This window comes from Monodelphis domestica, chromosome 8, assembly GCF_027887165.1.
Source record: "Monodelphis domestica isolate mMonDom1 chromosome 8, mMonDom1.pri, whole genome shotgun sequence".
Lineage (NCBI taxonomy): Eukaryota > Metazoa > Chordata > Mammalia > Didelphimorphia > Didelphidae > Monodelphis > Monodelphis domestica.
The window spans coordinates 60,945,165-60,966,268 of record NC_077234.1 but is presented as its reverse complement, the minus strand read 5'-3'; the positions used below and the strand labels follow the sequence as shown (position 1 = coordinate 60,966,268).

Genomic DNA, 21,104 nt, shown 5'->3' with positions numbered 1-21,104 from the left:
ACACCATGATTTAAACTTTTAATGATTTAAACTTTTAATGCTAAATATTGTACATGAGTGTGCATATGTACACATATAGATATAGACATATCTATCTGATATAATTATATCCATATATATATATATATATATCAGAATTTATATATCTAACTCAGAGAGGTAATTTTTTTAGAGTACTAGTCAAAAATCATAGCTTTCATAGTGCAGGGCCTGGCTGGTACTACAGAATTGTTGGAGTAACTATTAGTTAGACTTTTTTTTAACCCTTACCTTCCCACCTTAGAGTCAGTACTTTGAATTGGTTCCAAGGCAGAAGAGCGGTATGGGCTAGACAATGGGGGTTAAATGAGTTGTCCAGGATCACATAGCTAGGAAGTGTTTGCAGTCAGATTTGAACCCAAGACCTCCTGTCTCTAAGCCTGGCTCTCTCAATCCACTGAGCCACCTAACTGCCCTTTTATTTATTTTTTTTTTTAACCCTTACCTTCTGTCTTGGAATCAATACTGTTTTCCAAGGCAGAAGAGTGTTAAGGGCTACAAAATGGGGGTTAAGTGACTTGCCCAGGGTCGCACAGCTAGGAAGTGTCTGAGGCTAGATCTGAACCCAGGAACTCCAGTTTCTGAGCCTGGCTTTCAATCTATTGAGTCACCCAGCTGCCCTTTAGACAAATTTTTAAATGACTTGGAGGATGTGAGATAGATTATTTGCTTCATTTTCTTCTTTTGCTTCCAGGTTGCAGTGGCATTCCTCTGCTGTGAATTCACAAACAGGTTTCCCACTGTCACAATGATACATGTGGAATTGCTTGTCAGCTCCAAGAGGAGGGAGGGAAAGAGGGGTGTGAAAAATCATGAATCATGGAATCATGGAAAAATATTCTAAATAAATAACATTAAAAAAAAAGATTTTCAAGGCATTTCCCATTCTACCCAAAAAGAGTTAATTCCAAACCCATAATTTTGATTAGTTCACAGAGTATTTTGCTTCTGGATCTTCAGATCTTACTTTTCTGTCAGTTCAGAAGCTATTATGAAGAGTGAACTTCTACTCAGTTCACCATGCTTGATGTCCCACAAAGCAGGATAGCTTTTGCCATAGATATGCCAGTATCAACATGTAAACACATTGGATTTGTTGGTTTTCAGAATGGTCAAATTGACATACTGTTGTAAGCTGCTTGAACAAGTCAAGATACAGGCTCACAGAAATAAATTTCCAAGTCTCAAGACAAAAATCTAGGACAGCTTTCCACAAGGTGGTAGCACCTTGACTTTTTTTAATCTTGCCCTTGGCTCTAACCTAGTTCTCCGAAGTGATAGAGTTTTGAAACAAAAATTTTAGAATTTAACTTTTGACTTTGACAGTGTTTGGGTCAGCTTCTTCTTGTTTAAACATCTAGGAACAAATGGTGTCATACAAAGTCAAGTTTTAATACTTTGTAATTAGCATCAGAAATACACAAAATTCTTCAGAGATTTTCTATAGGATTGCTATTATGAGACTACAAAGTCTTGTCTTCTCCAAAAATTATCTCACTCCTCTTTCAATTTCGTAAGAAATTCGAGTCACATCCAGAAGTCACATAGTAGCCCAAATAAACAAAACTCTTCATTGTACTTGGTCCATTAATGAAATATATCATTGGCCTATGTCCAGTCATCATGCTTTGACCTCAACACACTAAAGATGAAGTTCATCATGTTCTCTAACCTTGTAACAAAAGCATATTTGATATGTGGTCAAAAAATGTGGAATTCTCACTACTCTCAAGTGTCATAATTCTGCTTTTACATAATTATGAATAAATGGCTTAGCAATAGGGTGCTACATCTGTATGCTATTTCAGCATCTAACACGGAACTGAACATGTTCCAAGATTATTATGGTTACCTAAAAAGCTCTTTCCAATCTCAGGATACCAAAGATCATAGATTTTTTCAAATGTGGTCAGCTTTTAGGGGACTCTGGAGATGGACCCAAAAAAAAGTAAACTTTAGACTAATCATAAATAAAAAGATTTAGAGTACTCACTCAGAAGTAGTAATGGACCATCATCTTCCTAATTTTAGAAGTATTCTTGGCCTCCAAAGATTAATCAGTTACCTTGTTAAGGGTGGGGGGAGATCTGATTTCTTTCTCAGATTTTTTTTTACTATTTCAGTAATTTTCACTAGTGTGTATGATTATAGACAAATGGATAATCACAATGCTTCTTTACAGTTTTACAGAATTTAGAGAGTTCATTTTTTCAGTTGATTTTTCAGAAAAAATTACTTCTAAATGACAATTTCCTTTCTCTTTAAATATAAGGTTCATGAATTAACATATTGTTGGTATAGGCTTTTCATATTCACTCATATGCTTGAACTTTGACATCTACATATTTTGATTCTTTATATGAGTCTTCTATCTTGAAAGCATACAGTTCACTTAGGCTTGTGTTTACTTCAGGCTGATACAAGGAAATGAGCCATTGGTAATGATGATCTCTGCCCATTTTTGCTCTCCTCCATATTAATTCAGTTAGCTTACTTTCATATTTTGTTACAAAAATTACTGTTCTTTTTTGGCATCTAGTCTTGAACATTTTTTTAAAAGTGAAATCCATTATCTTCTTAACTTTTTGAGTTGATAGTGTTTTTTAATCTGCTGAATGTGGAGGGTGGGAAGAGGGTAAGAAAAATTAATTCTAAATATTTGGGAAAGGTACTTAGCCAAAATTTTCTTAAAATCTGACTCTAGTATTTTTCTCTTCATTTGCTGTGCTTGTATAAACAGTGTGACACCATCACAACAACAGGCCCGTGTCTGTCCTCCCCATATGTTACCTGAAGATGGAGCTAATCTTTACTCTGCTCGGGGCATTTTGTCGTTTATCCAGTCTTCTACTCGTAGGGCTTACCAGCAGGTCTTGGATGTGCTGGATGAAAATCGCAGGTGATTGGCCATCAGTGACTCTTCCAGCTTTACTGCTTTGCTTTTCATTATTATTTTTGGCTCCTTGTCAGTGGAGTGTGGTGTCTTTTGTGTTTTCTTCTTTATATACCCTCTTTCTAATGAGCAATGGATGAAACAACTTGTTTTGCTTTCTTTTGCTTTCAGTATTCTTAACTTGTTGTCCAAAATTCACATTTCCTAAAGTTGTATTATCTAAGTCTTTACCTTGGCAAAGTGTAGTCTTAGCTCCTAACTGCAGAAGGTGAATCATTTTTTAAAGAGTTAGTCTACTTATTCTAGATACTTGTCATTGGATATACTAACTGGTTGTTGTTATTCACACAAATAAGATTGATGCCATATGCTCATAGGATTTATTGTATGAAAGACAACGTTCAGAGATGACCTAATCAGAGGTTTAGAGCTTTTACAGGTGAGGAATTAAGGCCAGGAGAGCTGCTTATTCTTGGATCATATTAAATCACATTTGAAGAGGGTTTCTCCAGAGTAATGTTGGTTAGGTTTTGTCATGTGCTGTCATTGTACATAGGAGAAATTTAGGCTCTTTCCATCTAATTAGAGAAACATATAATCAGATTTTATATATAAGCACAATAGCTTATTTACAAAACCCTAGGAGATTTTGATATGTGTAATAAACAAATACCCCATTTAAATATTGAATATTAATCACAGCAGATAGCTAGCTTATTTCTGTTTATTCCTAATTGGGTAAAATTCTGCACACATTTTTACTTTAGGGAACAAAATTTTATTGCATTTGTTCCCCTTATTACCTTAAACAGTGTCTTAAACTATAAAGCTAGCATTTCTTTTGACATTGACAGTGCCCACATTTAAAACTTTATTAAAAGTATTTGGGGGTGGGAGGTAGATGGCTCAGTGAAGAAAGCTAGACCTAGAAATGAGAGGTCCTGGGTCTAAATATGACCTTAGACACTTCCTAGCTGTATGACCCTGGGCAGGTCACTTAACCCCCACTGCCTGGCCTTTACTGCTCTTCTGCCTTAGAACCAATTCTTAGTATCAGTTCAACAGAAGGAAAGGTTTTTTTTTAAAAATCATTTCTTTAAAAGCATTTGGTAATACTTTTATGGCTAGTGTTTTGCTAATGCTCTTTATCTGGGGGGGGTGAGAAGGTAAGTTTTGAGGATGATAATGACTTCATAGAAAAAGCCCAGTGGATAGCCTCCTTATGGATGCAAATCAGCTACTTCTCTGCCCTTTAGTCTTAGATTGTTGCTGAGGGTACTGAAGCCAAGTTATTACCACCTGGTCATTGTCAGAGGTGGGCTTCTGAATCTGGCTTCTTGACTTTGAGGCCAGCTCTTTATTCTTTAGTGATGTGAATTTTCCTCTGTGTGCCTTTAATAAAAATTCACAATTATAACTTTGGGTGTCATGAAGTTCCATTTACAGTTGTGGAAGCTGGAATTCAGACTTTAAATGATTTACTCAAGATTCTTTTGAATGTACTGTGAACTTGCTTTTGAAGATTGAAATACAGTATCTTCAAAAGAAGAATAAGTTGGGGGGCAGCTAGGTGGCTCAGCCAGGCTTAGAGATGAGAGGTCCTAGGTTCAAATCTAGTTTCAGACAATTCCTAGCGATGTGACCCTGGGCAAATCACTTAACCCTGATTGCCTCGCCCTTACCACTCTTCTGCCTTGGAACCAATATACAGTATTGATTCAAAGATGGGAAATAAGAGTTTAAAAAAAAAAAGAAGAAACAGCATGGCTTCTAGCCTGTTTTTGTAGACACTAAAGCAATAATGCAAAATAGACAAAAATTTTTAATATCATAACTATAGTTTTCACTTTAATTATTTTATCCATTTAAACTCATGAAATTTTTGAAGACCCCATCACATAGCTGATCTTTAAAAGAAACATAAATTGATCTCTTTCATAAGAGATCATATGTAAGTTGTGAAAGGAACCTTGCCACTTTTCACTGCAGTATAGTCACATGTGAGGCAGTGACAGATCATTAACTGTTATTTATAAAAGGCCTATTGGTGTGACTAATTGGCAGGTACCTTGCCCATAATTGTAGACCTTTGGAAGAGTTGCTCTTGGTTCTGTGCCCTCCTTGTTAGAGGGATGCCAGATTGGTGATGCAGAGATAAGACCATCTAGTGTTTCTGGAGTCTTCTTATCAATTTGAGTCTTCTCTGATACAGTCTGAAGTCCTGAGATTTTTCTAGAGTTCGTTTGTCCCCTAACAGGAATTTTCACAGAATGGTATAAAACTGTTCTTATATCATAGTCTGTATGGTCCATAATTCCTCAGATTAAAGAAAAGAATGTGAACCAGAGATGCTCAAAGGTAGTTCATTATATGTCAATTGAATATGAAATATTTCTCTGACCTCTAGTTATTGTGCATATCCATAGTTCTCAGTAAGAGGTTTCATATTGCTTGGATGATGCTAAATTCCATTATAATAGATCCTATTGTAATGACTCTTCCATGAATACTAAAAAATATTTCCAAGTCCCAGAGACCTAATTAAGTTACAGTAAAATTCCAGTGTGGTGAGACATATGGGATATTTCCAAAAAGGTCACTACAGCATAACTAAACTAGTAATAATATTTCCATTTATTAGATGGAAAGAATTTGCATCAAATTTACTGGTGCCACTTCAGAATTTTTACTAGGCCAAGACATTCAAATTTCTCATATATGTAAAGCTACTTTAAGCCTTTTGTGAATTTTTAAATATTTAAAATTTTGTTATTTCAGAGTTGTCTTTCTGGGCAAAAGCTACCTTAATCACTTAAAGCATGATTAGTGTATATGTAGATGATTTTTAAATTATTCACAGATTAGTTATATTAAAATGACACTATCTGGTCTCCTAGATACTTCCCAAGATATTTGTTATCTCAGAATCTCTAATAATATATTCTTATCCTAAGAATACAGTTCATAGATGGTTTCTTTAGGGAAAAATTTTATTTTGTATTCAAATCTCTTTAACTACTTGTTGGGTAAGATTTACAAAGCGTTATTAGCAGCAAACTAGAATGTCATAGTATGATTTCTTAGAAACTAAAAACAGGAATGTGAAATTTGGATAATTTACCTGCATGATTACAAAGTAATGCTGCTTATACAGGTTTAAATGCTTTTTGTTGTTGTTATTCTATGGGATGACTTTGTTTTCCTTTATGTATTTTGCTCTTGGGTTTAATAGGGTATCTCTTAACTTGTTCCTATCCCTTTCCAAAAGAGCATTTTTAAATTAGCTAGAGTTATTGTGTTATTGATTTTTCTGGGGTATTTTTTTTCACCAATCAGCTTTTCTTTCTGCTTTATTATGTCATAATAACTTGGCATAAGTGCCCTTTTTTCTTAATTAAAAGGACACTGGGGTTTATTGTTTTTAAATTAACAGTTTAAATTTATCATTCTGATTGCTTTCCTGCTTTTCAGAACGGACAATGAAAATAGGTCAGTTTTGCTTTGCTGATTAAGTTTGGAATTGTATGATGAATTCAGATCATTAAAACAAATTCTGGAAACATTTGTTCACATCAGTTTAGTGAATAAGATATAGCCATTTGACAGTGTCCCTTTAATGTTATTCCTATTATGCATTTAGCAATCAATAAAATGACATAATTTATTTTATTCTAAAAATGAACATTGTCACACACGAGAAAAAATTGAAGCAGGTTTTTAATTATTTTAGTTAGGTCTAATTATTTTTCATTTGGGTGTTCTCCTGACATTCAGGCTCATTTTGTTTTACCAATTTCGACCTGTAAATATTGGAATTTTAGCATATAGAAATAAGGTGCATGTATTAAGGGCCACCAAATTAGAGGCAGATTTAAAGTATATTATTTTCATTATTAACTAATAGAGTAATGTATCATAATCCTAATTTCATCTGTTCAGTAAGTATAATTTGATGATGGGTCATCAACCTATTATTTACAGTACTTAAATTAATGTGTGCATACCCATATGCATACATATGTATATGTACACATATGCATCCACATATGAGAGAGAATCTCCAGAGTTATTTGTTCTACTCAACTAACCAACATGACATATCAAACTTAGGTATCATTTAAAAGTGATTGTAAGGGAAATAAGAGTCAGTGTCCTTAGGACCACAAATGAATTGGCCTATTAAACCACGTTAGAAATACTTTTGCACAAGCATCTGTATGGAGCTAGTGAAGAATTTCCAAAAGACTCATTCCTGTTCCCAGAAGGACTGTCTGTATAGCAAGTCCTTGTGTCCCCAGGATCGAAGGGCCATCTTGGCTTAGTCCTTCCTTGATCAGATAAGAGGTATCTCAGGAACATAGTGTTTGCTCTGTATCTCACTTACTCATTAAGTCAATGATTATAAGGAAATACCTATCAATGCTCACCTTCCATGTCCACTTTTAAATTATGGCCTCCTGTTTGGGAGCCATTGTGCTCATGTTGCATTCTCAAATCTAGTTGCATATATATACAATTTAAAGTAAACTGACAGAACCTCACCTGTCTTATCCTTGGAATACAAATCAATATTAAATAATTTTGTAATTGACACTCTTCCCTTAATTGGAGTTATATAACTATGTCTCTGTAAATTTATTTCTGCTCTACCATTCAGAATATTGCTACAGCAATTTACATTGCTCTATCAAAAGAAACATTTTGATCTATATAATGTCTGCAGTAGGACCAATGGACCACACATGGATTTACCTAATAGTTCTTCTCCACTAGTGTACATGTATTCTTTTATCTTTGAGCTGTCATTCATTTTGCCAGTTGCCACAGCATAGAGTTTACTGTTTTAGTTGCAGTAAGCTTTAAGAAAAAACTATTAAATTCAGACTAAAGGCTACTTGTTAAAGAAGGTAGAATTTTAATGGCTCATAAGAGAAAATGGTATGTTTATCTGTAACTCCCAGATGCCTGTCTAATTTACCTTTATATTATAATTACCAGTTTGAGAAGACAAAATGAAATGCGATGTGAAAGGTAACCTTTGGCTTCTTGGCTGTGCATTATAGAATGGAAATCTTTGTGGCGGAAGTGATTCTTTCATATTGTACATGTGGCAGCTATGTTTGAGTAGAAATAGGCTTTCAAATGGCAAACCCTCATCTCTTGTCCCAACTTGAGTAACAACAGTGACTTCTCCTAACTTTTAGCTAACAATTGGAGTCCTAACATATTCTGGATGTCTTCCCAGGAATAGTTTTGATAGAGTTATATAGGTTTAAAATAGGTCACAAAATTTTAAGATACGATTTTATTTCACCCTAGACTTAACTAACAAAAATACAAGCTTCATCATAAGCCTCCCCAAAAGTACTTTAGCATTTCTACTCAAAACCCTGTATCTTTAACCTAAGATCGGAGCCCTTGTGCTGCCTTCAGAAGAAGCAAACATTTAAATTATTGAGTTTTCAGGTCACGGCTGGTAATAATGACTTACACTGTGACCAAAAGTCCCGTGAACCTTGCTAAGTTTTGGAGGAGACAACTCCAAATGAATATTAAAATATTTATATGGATAGGAATTATAGAATTGGATTGTATTGGAATGTTATACTGACTGAAAAGAATACAATAATTTATTTTCTATTTTCCTGCCTTCTGTCTTCTACTTTTTTCCTACCTTTCCTTCTGTTTCAGTAAACTTTGCTGACTACTTTTGGGAGAATTGCCTAATGACCTTCTAGGGCTTTTAACTTGATTGGAAGGACATTAATCCTTGTCTGAATGGCAAACTCTAATTATCCTAGCTAGAACTAATTCAAACGTGTTTAGTCCCTGAGCTCAATTCCCCACACAGTTTTCTACTGCACCCTAGCCTTCATTTTCAAAAGCCCTGTATGTCATTCTTGGTTGTCTCTGGAGATTAAACTTCAGTTATGGAGTTTTGCATGCTGCCTCACCTGCTCTTGCTCAGCTTCCAAACCCATCATCCCAAGTGACTTTTTTTGCTCCAGAACTGAGGGATGTATCTCTGCCCTTAAAAATTAAGATCATTTGTACATAGTGGGGGGTTTTTAAATGCAACCTAAAAGAATAAAGAGACACAAGTCCAAGACTGAGATAAATGAATGAAATTGGGGGTAGAGGGAGACTTGGGAAGTATTAGTTAGTTAAAAATTATAATTGAGATTTAACAGAGTAGGACTGATTTATATCAAATGAGCAACCATGATCATGCAGGTGCAACCAATTGATCTTGAGACATATTTTTGCAGTCTAATACAGTTAAAAAAGAAATTCCACAGGACTTTTTGATAAATTTGCCCTTGAGTTTCATCAAGTTTAAATGACAGGCTTATATTGTGAATACTATTTTGTCACAGTATTATATATATAATGTAGGTTTTTATCAACTTTGTTTGGTTTGTTAGTTGAGGGAGACATTTAAAATATAAAGTTGTTGAAAGTTATTTTAGGTAACATTATATTGTATTGAAATACTATACAATATAATTACATATATTTGACATTTCTCTTTGTCCTGTTTTTTTCCCCCACATTTGTGTTTTTTATTACTTCTTCCCTGTTTCCTGATCTGTCCGTGCCTACTTCCTGAAAAACCCTGCTTTAGGCCAGTGTTACGTGGGGGGTCTTCTGCTGCCAGTTCTAACCCTCATCATGATATCAGGTAAACTGGTTATCCTCATTGAGCCTTTTTGCCAGTCAAGGATAAACAAACAGTTTAATAAAGTTTAGTCTCTATAGCTCTACGGAATTTTTACCACCGTAATACTGTTGAATATTCTAATATACCTTAGATTTCTTTAATTTTCACTTTTATGATTTAGTCACTACTAAGTGAAATGCTTTTACTACTCATGATATTTAGGCATCTGTGACAGGTAATTTCCTTAGCTCTATGGTCATAACTTTGGTTGCTTTTACTTTCAAAGAACTCTGAAGTTTTACCTGCTGTCTGAGGAAAACAACTTGTGGATAATCATAGTTTAAAAAAATAAAAACAGGACAAAGACAATTATAGTTTCATAGAATTGCAGAAATAAAAACCTTGAAGAGACTTTAAATGTCATTTAGACCCAGGTTCTTCCTTTTTTAAAAAACTCTTATTTTCTATCTTAGAATCAACACTAAGTTTCAGTTCCAAGGTAGAAGAGCAGTAATGGCTGGGTAATTGGGGGTGACTTGCCTAGGGTTTCACAACTGGGAAGTATCTAAGGCTAGATTTGAACCCACAATCTTCCAAGCCTAGCTCTCTCTATCCACTGAGCCACTTAGCTGCCTCTAGACCAGGGTTCTTAACGTGGCATCCATGAACTTGTTTTTGGAATATTTTGAAAGCTGTATCTTAGTGTTTCTTGTGTCTTCGTTGTATCTCTTGAGGTTATTTAGTAATCCTCCATGTGAAAGGGTCTTATAGATTCTGACAGATTGCCAAGGGATCCATGATCCAAAAAAAAAATTAAGAATTATTGATCTAGACCAAGGATGGCAAACCTTTTAGAGATGGAGTGTTGGGCCCTACCCTACCCACCCACCCCTCAGACTTAGTGCCTTGCTGCCGCCCCTCCCATGCTGGGTATGCCTTGCTTCCTCTTACCCCACCCAGGGGAAAAAGGAATGGCCTCACAGCCAGTATAGAGGGGGAGAGGGGAGTGGCCCGAGTGCTCTGCTCTCCTCCAGCTCTGCTATCTGTGAGCCCTCCACCTTACCCTCTGTGCGTTCCCATTGGACTGCTGGGCAGAGAGGTGGGGAATGTGAAAAATGTTGTCAGATAGGGTGGAGAGGGGGAGGGGAACAGCTCCACCTGAGTCTCTCCCCCTGCCTTTCTAGTAATGACCTCTGTGGGGCTGAGGAAGAAGGGTGGCCATGTGCCTACAGAGAATGCTCTGTGTGCCATAGGTTTGCCATCACTGATCTAGACCAAATCTTTCATTTTTAAGATGAAGAACCCTGAGGTCAAAAAAAGAGAAGGAATGACTTGAAGACATACAAGGAGTTAGCTGCAAAGCAAGCATTCAAACCCTGGTCCTCTGGTGACCACGTTTCTGTCATACCATATTGTTTCCCTCAAGTCTTGTTCTGTATGCATCTAATTATTTCCCAAGGTTCTTCCATTGTTGCTCATTAATGATGTTTCATTTTAGCACAAATATGATTCTTAAGTGTAAATAATTAGGTCTCTAAGGAATTATTTTTAAATTGTAGAAATAAAGATTGATAATGTAGATGAACTTTAAGAAATTAATTTAATTTTCAAACCTTATTTCAGCTGTTCCATGTATTCAACTCTTTTTCCCCCTCCCACTCGTGAACTTTTACATAGACTTACTTGTGTCATTGGCCCTCCACATCTGGTTTCAAATCAAACATTGGGACATATAAAGGCACCAGAACTACTTAGGCCAATGGCTCTATTCAATTTTGCCTTCTTCCCAAGGAGAATTTGACTTATGCTTATGTATGCCTTAGATATGACCCTTTCCAAAACTAGGTTTGTCCATTTTAAACAAGCCTATTCTTGACACTTCTACTATTAATTAAACTCAACAAACATTAATTAAATATTCTTATGAGCATGGTAGGCATCACCCTGAGCATCCTGGCTAGAGGAAGGGCTAAATTAGAGTCAAGATCTAGGTCCAGGGACTGCCTCTGACACATAACTGAACTGGCCATGTGACCTTGCACTAATCTCTTAACTTCTCGCTGCCCAAAGGAACTTTCTGACATTTGACCAGTTTGGCAAGTGATGCTGACTGAAAAGTTGCCAACCTGTATCTCCATGTGAGAGTTTTCTCATTGAGAATTTCTTCTCAGATATCCAAATACATCAAGGCCTCTGTGATCTTATGGATACAAATATTCCCTCTGTTAACGGAGATTACTTCCTATCTTTACCTACCCAGCCTGCCTTGTCTATACTGATACCAAAAATTAAGGTGGGAAGGCATCAAGGATTCCAGAGCAAAGTAGTCTCTGTCTTACATTTTACTTGGGGGAGCAAAATGGTCCCCCTTCCCCCTGGTGGAGCTGCTTGCAGAAGTATCCAAAAGGGGCTATTATTGGACACTGGCTACTACTTGAATTTTTCTTTTTACTAAGGGTAATTAAATTCATGACAATTTTTCATTTTATTCTGTGACCCATGTTATGCCTATGCCTTTTCCAGTGGCGTTAGCCAACTTTGTTTTGACTCTGATTTCTAATTTTTAATTTCAAGTCATTCAAACCTCAAATTAAAAAAGGTAGGTATTGAGGCAGCTAAGTACTGTAGTATATAGAATACAAGGCCTGGAATCAGGAGGACCTGGATTCAAATCACACCTAACTTTGTAAACCCAGATAACCCCGATTGCCTAGCTCTTACCACTCCTCTGTCTTAGATTAAGATAGAAGGTACGGGCTTTAAAAAATAATAAATTAAAATTTTAAAGGTAGGTATTTTGGAAACTAGAAAGTTCTTAAACTGCAGGCTGTGAACTTGTTTAATATTTTGATAACTTTATTTCAGTATAATTGGTGTCCTTTGTTATTCAATGAATCTTATTCTGTGCATTTAGAGAACAATATTCATCTTTTCTTCAGACTGTCAAAGAGTTCATAACAGAAAAAGGTTAAGAACCCTGGAATCAACACTGTTTTAAAAAACATGCTTACCCATTACAAAGTCCATTGAGATAGAAATCAGGTTTTTTTACTTGCTTAAAATTTCTTTGACAGGTAAACTTTATCTGACAGTTTATGCAAGGCTTACAAAATTTAGTAGTTTTCTTTCATTTGCAATTGGCTATTTCTATCCTGCGGATTTAACTTTTTCAACTATGTAGTATATATGCCCTATTGGGACCTAATTATCTAGAAAATCAGTTAATCAAAGCAAAATAGTCTCTATTCCAGGTAATTGAGGTTTTTGTACTACAGGGGAAAATGCCACATTACATTTAAATTGGTGCCACAAGTTTCTTTTCATATTATGTAGGGGCTTCTCAAGTTTTTGTACATTCATTTTTCCATATTTTTTCTCCATTTCCTATTATATTTGATCCCAGGAGAATAAAAACATATTGGTAGTACTGGGATTGGGGGAGAAGGCAGGAGTGATAGGAATTTTTTAACCCTTTATTTTCCATTTCTTTTGTGTTTTGTATTCTGTGACTTGTTTCTTGTAAAATAGTGTCGGGGTCTGTATTTAAACCCACACCCTGCTCCCAAGGCTCATGCTTCTGACACCTGGTATCTTATCACATCCATTTAGTTCAAACCTTTCATGAGAGAGGAAACATATGCCCCTGGGAAGCTGAGACCTCTGATTCTGGAGGGAGGACTAAACTAACTCCCTCTTAATAGAACAAAAAAAATATTCAAAAAAGTACTCAGACTTTATCAAAATTGATTTTGCAAAACTTAACAAGTTGTTAAATTTACAGGTATAACCTGTGGAGTTAAAATAAAGATTCCACTTATAGACCTTATAGGATCATAGGATTTAATTTTGGAAAAGACTTTCTATTTCATCATAACAGACTTTTGTAGAATACTTTCAAGTTCACAGAGTACTTTACATACATGAGTTCATTGTGCCTTTTAACTCTGGTACATTAGATATTACAGGTTGTACTAATATTCTATCCTTGCAAATGAAGAGACCAAGATTCAGAAGTCAGAAGTGACTTGCCTCTGGTAAGATAGCTAGTGAGCATCAGTCTATTGTTTAAATTTTCACCCCACTCCCAAAGCTAGTGTACCTTTCTACTAGCCCTTAATTCCTGGCATCCATCTTCCTTGCAGCTCCTTCACTTGCTAGATGAGGAAGCTGAAGCTCTTGGAAAGCTGGGATATCTCTGGCTCCAGGGCTGGGAGGAAAGTTATTAGTGTAAGAAATCTCCCTCTACTAGTTCAGCCTGGCAACTGCTCTCCAATTTATGGTCTCAGAGATTTTTCTAGGACATCAAGAGGGTAACTAATTCATGTTACACAGTATGTCAGAGGCAGCATTTGAGCCCCGGTCTTTTAGCTTCAACACTGGCTTTTTCTTTTCACTAGGACACATAGTCTTTGTACTATATCTTGATCACTAAAGTAAGATAATATACACAATAAAAATTAAATTGTATTCCTCTACCCAACATAGTCAAGAAAGGACATTTTTGAAAGATTTTTTCACCCATAAGATTTGAAACTAAAAAGGTTTAGCTCAGTTATCTAGAAAATTCAGTTAACCAGAGCAGGGTAGTCTCTAATTGTTCCAAGTAAGTGAAGTTTATTGTAGTACAGGAAAAAATGCCATCAATGCTCTATTTAAATTAGTACCGCAGGTTTTTATTTGACTGTTATTCCTCCCTATAAAATTTTCTCTTTCTGTTATTTTCTTGTTTTGGTTTTTGTAATAAGGATATATTTTAAAAGTCAGAATATTACAACTCATTTCTTTTGTTTTGGAATGGTAAGTTGTTTGTCTCTACAGAACAGGTTGGGTTATAAGCCATGGTGATACCATTGGTACCATTTATAACTTTGGACCCTAAGCTTGTATATCATCTAAAAATTCATTCTTCTGTCCCCGAGTGAGTAAAACATGACATGCCAGGGTTTGTCACATTGCCCTCTTGCACAGGAGCCTTTGTGCAGTTTGGAACTTGGTTTTTGTAGCTTCAAACTGCATTAGGATTTTTGGGATGATGTAAACCTGTGCATGTACTTTCACATCCCTTCTGTACAAAAGTCATGTGAGTACTTTTGCACACCTGTTTGGGACATGAAAAGGATTAGTCTATAAAGGGAAACTTTCCCTCCTCCTGGGGGAAAATACAGAAGATGGAGGGTAGAAACTTTGGAAAGGGAGAGAACAGCCACTATCCTGGGTGAAAGTAGCAGGGGTCAGGGTGTGGTTGGAGAAGCCAGAAGGACTCACCCTCTGGTGAGCATAACCAAAATATATGAGTAGAGAATATGTTTATTTTTCAGTCAGGCTGTCAAAAGTAGGAGGTGTTTAGAAACCAAGAAGTTGATACCTTTTAAGTTGCATGTTATTTTTCTCCTGGGAGTAGACTGATAACAATGGATGGAGGTGAGAGCCCGAAAACCTCCACCCATCTAGAATTTAGAACAGGATTTACAAATCTTTTCAGGCTGGGGCTCTTCTTGGCATCTTGACGACCTTCTGTTTGTATCCCCTTCCTCCCCACCCCCAATCTCAGAATTATCCTAACTCCTAATCAGGGTCAGTGCTTCTTTGTATGGACAGGTGCCTCTTCTTTATTCCTCATGTCCCATCCCTGTCATCTAGATAGCTGCCAACTCCTTTGTCATTTCACAAGATTGCTGTCAGTTCAGATGGTGTAGCCCTTAATGACATCAAATTAGGAAGTGCTTTCCTCAGCATTACAAAGTCCGTTGTATATCTTTGGCATGTGATTAATAAGGTTTTGGGGTATTTTTTTATATTCCTAATTTCTGTTTCTTCTCAATCAGATACGGTCTTTCAGCCTTGGACGCAACAATTGAGGGAACACCAGATGATGTGACTGTCGTAGATGCTGCTTCTCTAAGACGGCAGGTATTTGAAAAACACCAATTAAAATGTTATGGCTAATAACTTTGATGTGTGTTCACGCACTGATTTGAGACTGTAGATATATTAGGATTTCCTCAACTCCCAGGAGTTTTGAAATTGGCTGTATCATCCTATCTACCTTTATACCCAAAAGACATATTAAATGGAAATTCAACAAATTAAAGTTTTTCTAAACAAAGTGATGTGAAAGAGCCCAGGATTTGGAATCAATGATCCTGAGTTCAGATACTGGTTCTAACCCTTTAACTACCTGGCAACTGCAGGCCAATCATTGTGACTTCTTTGGATATCTGTTTCCTAATCTATAAAATGAGGTCATTGGAGTAAATAGCTTCTGAGGTCTTTCCCAGCTCTAAATTTGAATTTATTAAGAACAGTTAGGGCTGGGGGTCGGGGTAAAGCCATCTGGGAGGCTCAATGGATTGTGAGCCTGGTCTAGAGATGGGAGTTCCTAGGTTCAAATCTGGCCTCAGACACTTTCCAGCTGTGTGACCCTGGGCAAGTCACTTGACCCCCATTGCCTAGCCCTTACCACTCTTCTGCCTTGGAGCCAATACACAGTATTGACTCCAAGACGGAAGGTAGGGGTTTAAAAAAAAAAAAACAAATAAATAAACCACAGACAATATTGGCATTCTGTGGTCCACAGGGAAGCTTTGCTATGTGACCTGAGCAAGTCATTTAAAAATTGTGTCCCAGGAAACAAAGACTTTTAAGTTAGAAGCATTTACAAGCTTCTCAGTTTGGCATTTTATCTAACACTACTCCAGCCAAACTGGCTTCTTGTTCATCACACATATCCCTCCATCTCCCATCTCTGTACCACTAACCTCATGCCTGAAAATCACTCTTTCCTTGTCTCCTTCTCCTAGAAGTCCTATTACTCTTGAAACTCAAGTGCTGTCTCCATAAGATAACTTTCTTGAAATGCTATAGCAATATTTCCATGAGGAATTTGACAATCTTTTGAGGTCTTCACATCCATAAGTTTGAGAGATGTGGGTGGGTGATAATTTAGATTTATTGTGTCAAGATGGAATCAAAAACCCCCAAACGTGTAGCCTACTAAGATAAGATAAGCCCCAAGTTTAGGGTTAGCTTGTAAGCGGAGATCCCAAGTTCCCATGAGAGTTCGCCCTGAACTTGGGGTTCATCAGATCTTACTAAGCTACGAGTTTGGGGGTTTCCAGATTCCATGTTGGCAATAGAAAAAAGAATCCTAGATTTAAGGGTAAAATGAATCTCAGAGGTCACTTATTCTATCATCATTTTACAGATGAGCAAACCCCACAGGTTAAAGGACTTGCACGAGTGATCACAAGAGATGGGAAAACAAGGGAAGCATAGTAAGCAGAACTTGGATTTGAATTGAATTTCCCTGGCTCCAAATCCAGCATTCTCTCTCTCTCTGTCCAACTGCCTCCTTAGAATATGGCACCCTTTGATCAGAAAAGATTCAAAGAATGATGGAATTTTAGAACTAGAAGAGACTTGAAAGTATCTATCCCAGGAGGTGTCAGCAGGTAGTAATAGAGTGACTTTTAGGAAAATTTTTTAAAAATAGGTTTGGTTTGATTTTGGAAATGTCAGCATAGTAAATATTTGTAAAATAAACCTCCTTAGTGTTTGTGACAATTTTTTAAAGTCATCTTCATTGTGCCACTTTGTAAAACAATTTAAACATACGCACTAATCCACTTTTGGGATTTTTCTTAATTAGATAATCAAACTTAATCGGCGCCTCCAGCTTCTGGAAGAAGAAAACAAAGAACGGGCAAAAAGAGAAATGGTCATGTATTCGATTACTGTAGCATTCTGGCTGCTTAATAGCTGGCTTTGGTTTCGCCGCTAGAGGTAACCTCAGCTCTCTAGCATACTTGTCAAAACATCAGGAAATATAAAGAATTTGCAAACTTCTTTGTTTCTGTCTCTACATTGTATGCCGTTTTATAATCCATTCACTGAAAAATGTATTTCTTTGAGAAAGAACAAAGGACCTAGAATTACAGAACTAAAGGGATGTTCAATTGCTAAGTTGTATTTATTTCTAGTCATACCTGAAGTAACACCTACTTAAAACAACTTCCCTTTGCATGTTTTGTAAATAGGCCTAAATTTGTTTTTGAAAGGATTTGCTTCTCTTGCTTCTGTGAGAAAAGACTGCACTAATTTTCTGGGTAGTAGAGAGGGCTTATAAAATGGATTTGCAAAAGAATCTGTAAAAAAGAGTAGTATCTGTTTTTGTCCTGTGTTTGAAACCCTGTTAAGATGAAATCATTAGTGAGTAGGCACTTCACATCATCTTTCCTTTAGCTGACATGAACACTTTTAACATTGCAGCTTGGTGCCAGATCCAAAAGAACCAAGCCACATAATATTTCACAAGTATCTTTATTACGCACATGTTTAGAATAAATTAGAAGAATTCTTGCTAACATTTCAACATATTATCCAGGAGTGTGTGTGATATGTATTTTTCTTATTTTAGTCTTAATTTTGCAGATGTTTTTCTATGAAATACATTTTTAAGCAAGTCCATGTGTGGGTGATTTAAAAGATTACGGAAAAGGTACCAATGTAGTGTATTTAATAAACTGTCAAACTAAAGCAATATTTGTCTTTTGAAAAATTTTATTTCTTCACATTTTTACTGTGAACATAAATGTAGTGTATATGATGCTAAATCATGTCTTTGGTGTGTCTGGATGAACAATTGATTTCTCGGTGGTAGTGGAAGCCTATGTGTTTTTCCCCCTTTTTTTGCAATCTTCAAACCAATAGATGAGGATGACAATAGTGAAATGAGTAATTTTATTATTTTATATATATAAAGCCTCTTACATTAAGAAGTCTCATGTTTTTGTATCTTCCTTCCACTATAGAGTATGGCCCCCAAGATCCTTAATCTCACAGAGTGCAGAACACCAGTGAAACCTGTTCCTGGGAGTCTTCAGCTATGAGAATACTCACTCTACAGCTCTTTTCTTTTTTAATTCAGACTGGTGTAATCCCCATATCCTCGAACATCCCGTGTCCTGGAGGCCAACGGAAGAAGCTCCCTCCTGACATGTTCAGTGTCTTTCTTGCAGGCAGTGAGTTTGGGAGGAGTTGGGGGGGGGGGGGGGGGCGTGGGAGCTCCAGTGGGGAGGCGCTGGCTTTCTCAAAGAAGCAGATGGTGGGCTGCTTCCCCAGGTGTAGAACAGAGTCAGTGACCTCTTCTCTATGCTGGAATCGTGGGCCTTGTGTAAGAGACATGGAGGATTTATTTGAATATCAACCAGCCCCATGTACTAAACTAGCCCAGGCTCAGTTGTACATGCCGATGTTTAGTCCATCCGCTAAAAAGAAAACCTGCCCTCAGTATTGTGGTGAAAGGGAAGAGGGCTCCAACAGGAGGGGCGATCCTAAAGATTTGTGTCTCCTTCCTGGGGATGGAAATCCTTCTTTCAGTGGAAGCTCCTTCCCTCTTCCTCTGGAAGGAGGTTTGAGAGTGCCTGAGGAGTGGTGGCCACGAGTGTGTGCAGGCATGCCTCCCTTCATGTGCCGTCCTTAATGTCCTTCACACTGAGCAACCCGAGGCCAGTAGGTGGAAGATCAGTTTTAAGAACACTGTGACCTAGACTTCATTCCAAGCTCTGCCCTGTGTCAGAGGAAGTGACCAGTGCAAGATGCCCCAGTGTTCGCTGACATTGCGTCTTTTATGTTCCTGTACATGCCCTTTTGTGTCATACATGCTACACACGTAGCTCTAGTGGTACCAGGAAGAGTTGTGAAAGTCACCACTGCTTCTCATCAAATAGGATAAAATCAACCCTATCTGTCATCTCATAATTCATTGTGTGTGTATAAACTGCGAGGTGGCTCAGTGATGAGACTGCTGGGCCTGGAGTCAGATAGCCTTGAGTCAAATACTTCCTCAGATACTTCCTAGCTGGGTGATCCTGGGCAAGTCACCTAACCTCTGATTGCCTGACAAAAGGATCCACTAGAGAAGGGAACAACAAACCCCTCTGGTATCCCTGCCAATAAAGTTCCACAGATGGCTATGGGCCATGGAGTCATGAAGAATCAACAACAATAAAACCCCAAAAGTGGAAACCATTTTGAATTCTAATCCCTCTGAACAGAATAGAAGGTTGATGATGAATTTCATAGCCGTGGAGTTCAGGGGCTAAAAGGTAGTCCTTTTAACAAGTATTTGCTATGCTTTTTTCATACTTAGCATTGCATGCTAGACAATGAAAACTAAAATATGTCTGATTTTTGCTTCAGTGACCTGTCAAAAATGAAAAGGAAAATAGGGGAGGAAGTCCTAGTGATACACTGACTCTTAACAGTCTCTGTCAGTGTTGCAGTAATCTATAAGTCAGTAATGTTTACAATTAAGTAGAAGTATACACACACACACATTTTGTTTTCAGGTATATGATTTAAAATAATTCCTCTTGGAATGGTAGATACTGATTTTTGTCAATTTATACACAGGAAGTCAATTTGTCAAATTTATATTTTGTCAAAGTCAAAATATAAATTTGTCAATTTATATACAGGAAGAAGGTTCCATAAGTTAGTTCTGTTTTGAAGAATGATTTTTGTAGAACATATTTTCAGGATAACTTTTTTTTCTTTCTAATAATCCCCTCCTGTCTTTCAACTTATTTTATTGAGTGTCTTTGGCATTGAAATGGAACCAATTTATTAGGCATCAAGTGGAAGGGTAAGCTGAATGTGGCTATGTGTAATATTTAGTTTAACAAGTTTTTATTATGTATTTAATAAGTGTCCAAGTATTCTGGGAGATGCAAAAGATTAAAAAAGAACCCTGTCCTCAAAAAGCTGACAGTCTAATTAGGTAGTCACATAGGCAACTGTTAAGGTAATGATAAGACAAAATCTTGTGCCCAAACTCTTGCACAGTCATACGGCACTGTCTTGATCCTTTAGGAAAGCAGAGGATGAATAAGATTATGTAATATAAAGTCATGAGATAATCTTGAAAGGTGAGTAGTATTTAGATAGGAAAGAGGTTGTTACCTGTCATAGCATTATGAACCATGACTTTGAGAAGGGAATGAGCATGGCATACAGGCCATTAAAGTTTGACAATATGCACAGAAATGACTATGACCTAAGTAATTACTATTAATACTTAAAAGCCAAACTACACAAGTATTTTAGTCATTTTATCTTAAAACGGACGACTCTTTTCTGTTTGCTTTAGGAAATGACCTTTTGGTTGAAAGCTACTATGGGAAACATTAGAAAAGTATGTATCCTTTTTTTTGAAATGGGAGAATTGGCCCCCAGAATAGTCATCTAAAGCTAGGAGAGGCACACTCTTCCAAAAAAGTGAGAAGCCTCTGGCAAAATGGGGACTTGGTAACTCAGTATGGTTGATCCGGTTTCAAAAATCTCTCAACTCTAGGGATTTCATATTCCTTAAATTAGAATTCTCTTGCTATATACTCAATTGAACAGGCATTCAGAAAAGCTCTGGCAGCAAAATTCATTAAAATTGGCCAATTAAAATCAAGGTTAGTAAACCATGCATTAATTCATGAGTATTTCAATTACATTCTCATG

General features: G+C 36.7%; 1 protein-coding gene across 34 annotated transcripts in view; it reads left to right on the top strand.

Annotated features, from left to right (window-relative positions):
* The window catches only part of MFF (mitochondrial fission factor), a 42,354-nt gene extending 24,222 nt beyond the window's left edge, over positions 1-18,132 (top strand). For 8 of the 34 annotated variants that reach the window (XM_056808429.1, XM_056808425.1, XM_056808421.1 and 5 more), the window contains 6 exons: positions 2,780-2,938; positions 6,404-6,421; positions 7,931-7,963; positions 9,558-9,614; positions 15,419-15,503; positions 17,242-18,132. In XM_056808429.1, coding sequence (XP_056664407.1) covers positions 2,780-2,938; positions 6,404-6,421; positions 7,931-7,963; positions 9,558-9,614; positions 15,419-15,503; positions 17,242-17,373 — 484 coding nt within the window. In that variant the 3' untranslated portion in view covers positions 17,374-18,132. The remainder of the gene's footprint in view (positions 1-2,779; positions 2,939-6,403; positions 6,422-7,930; positions 7,964-9,557; positions 9,615-15,418; positions 15,504-17,241) is intronic. The other 26 variants (XM_001365184.4, XM_056808427.1, XM_007502163.3 and 23 more) reach the window with 5 other exon arrangements.
* The last annotated feature ends 2,972 nt before the right edge of the window (positions 18,133-21,104 follow it).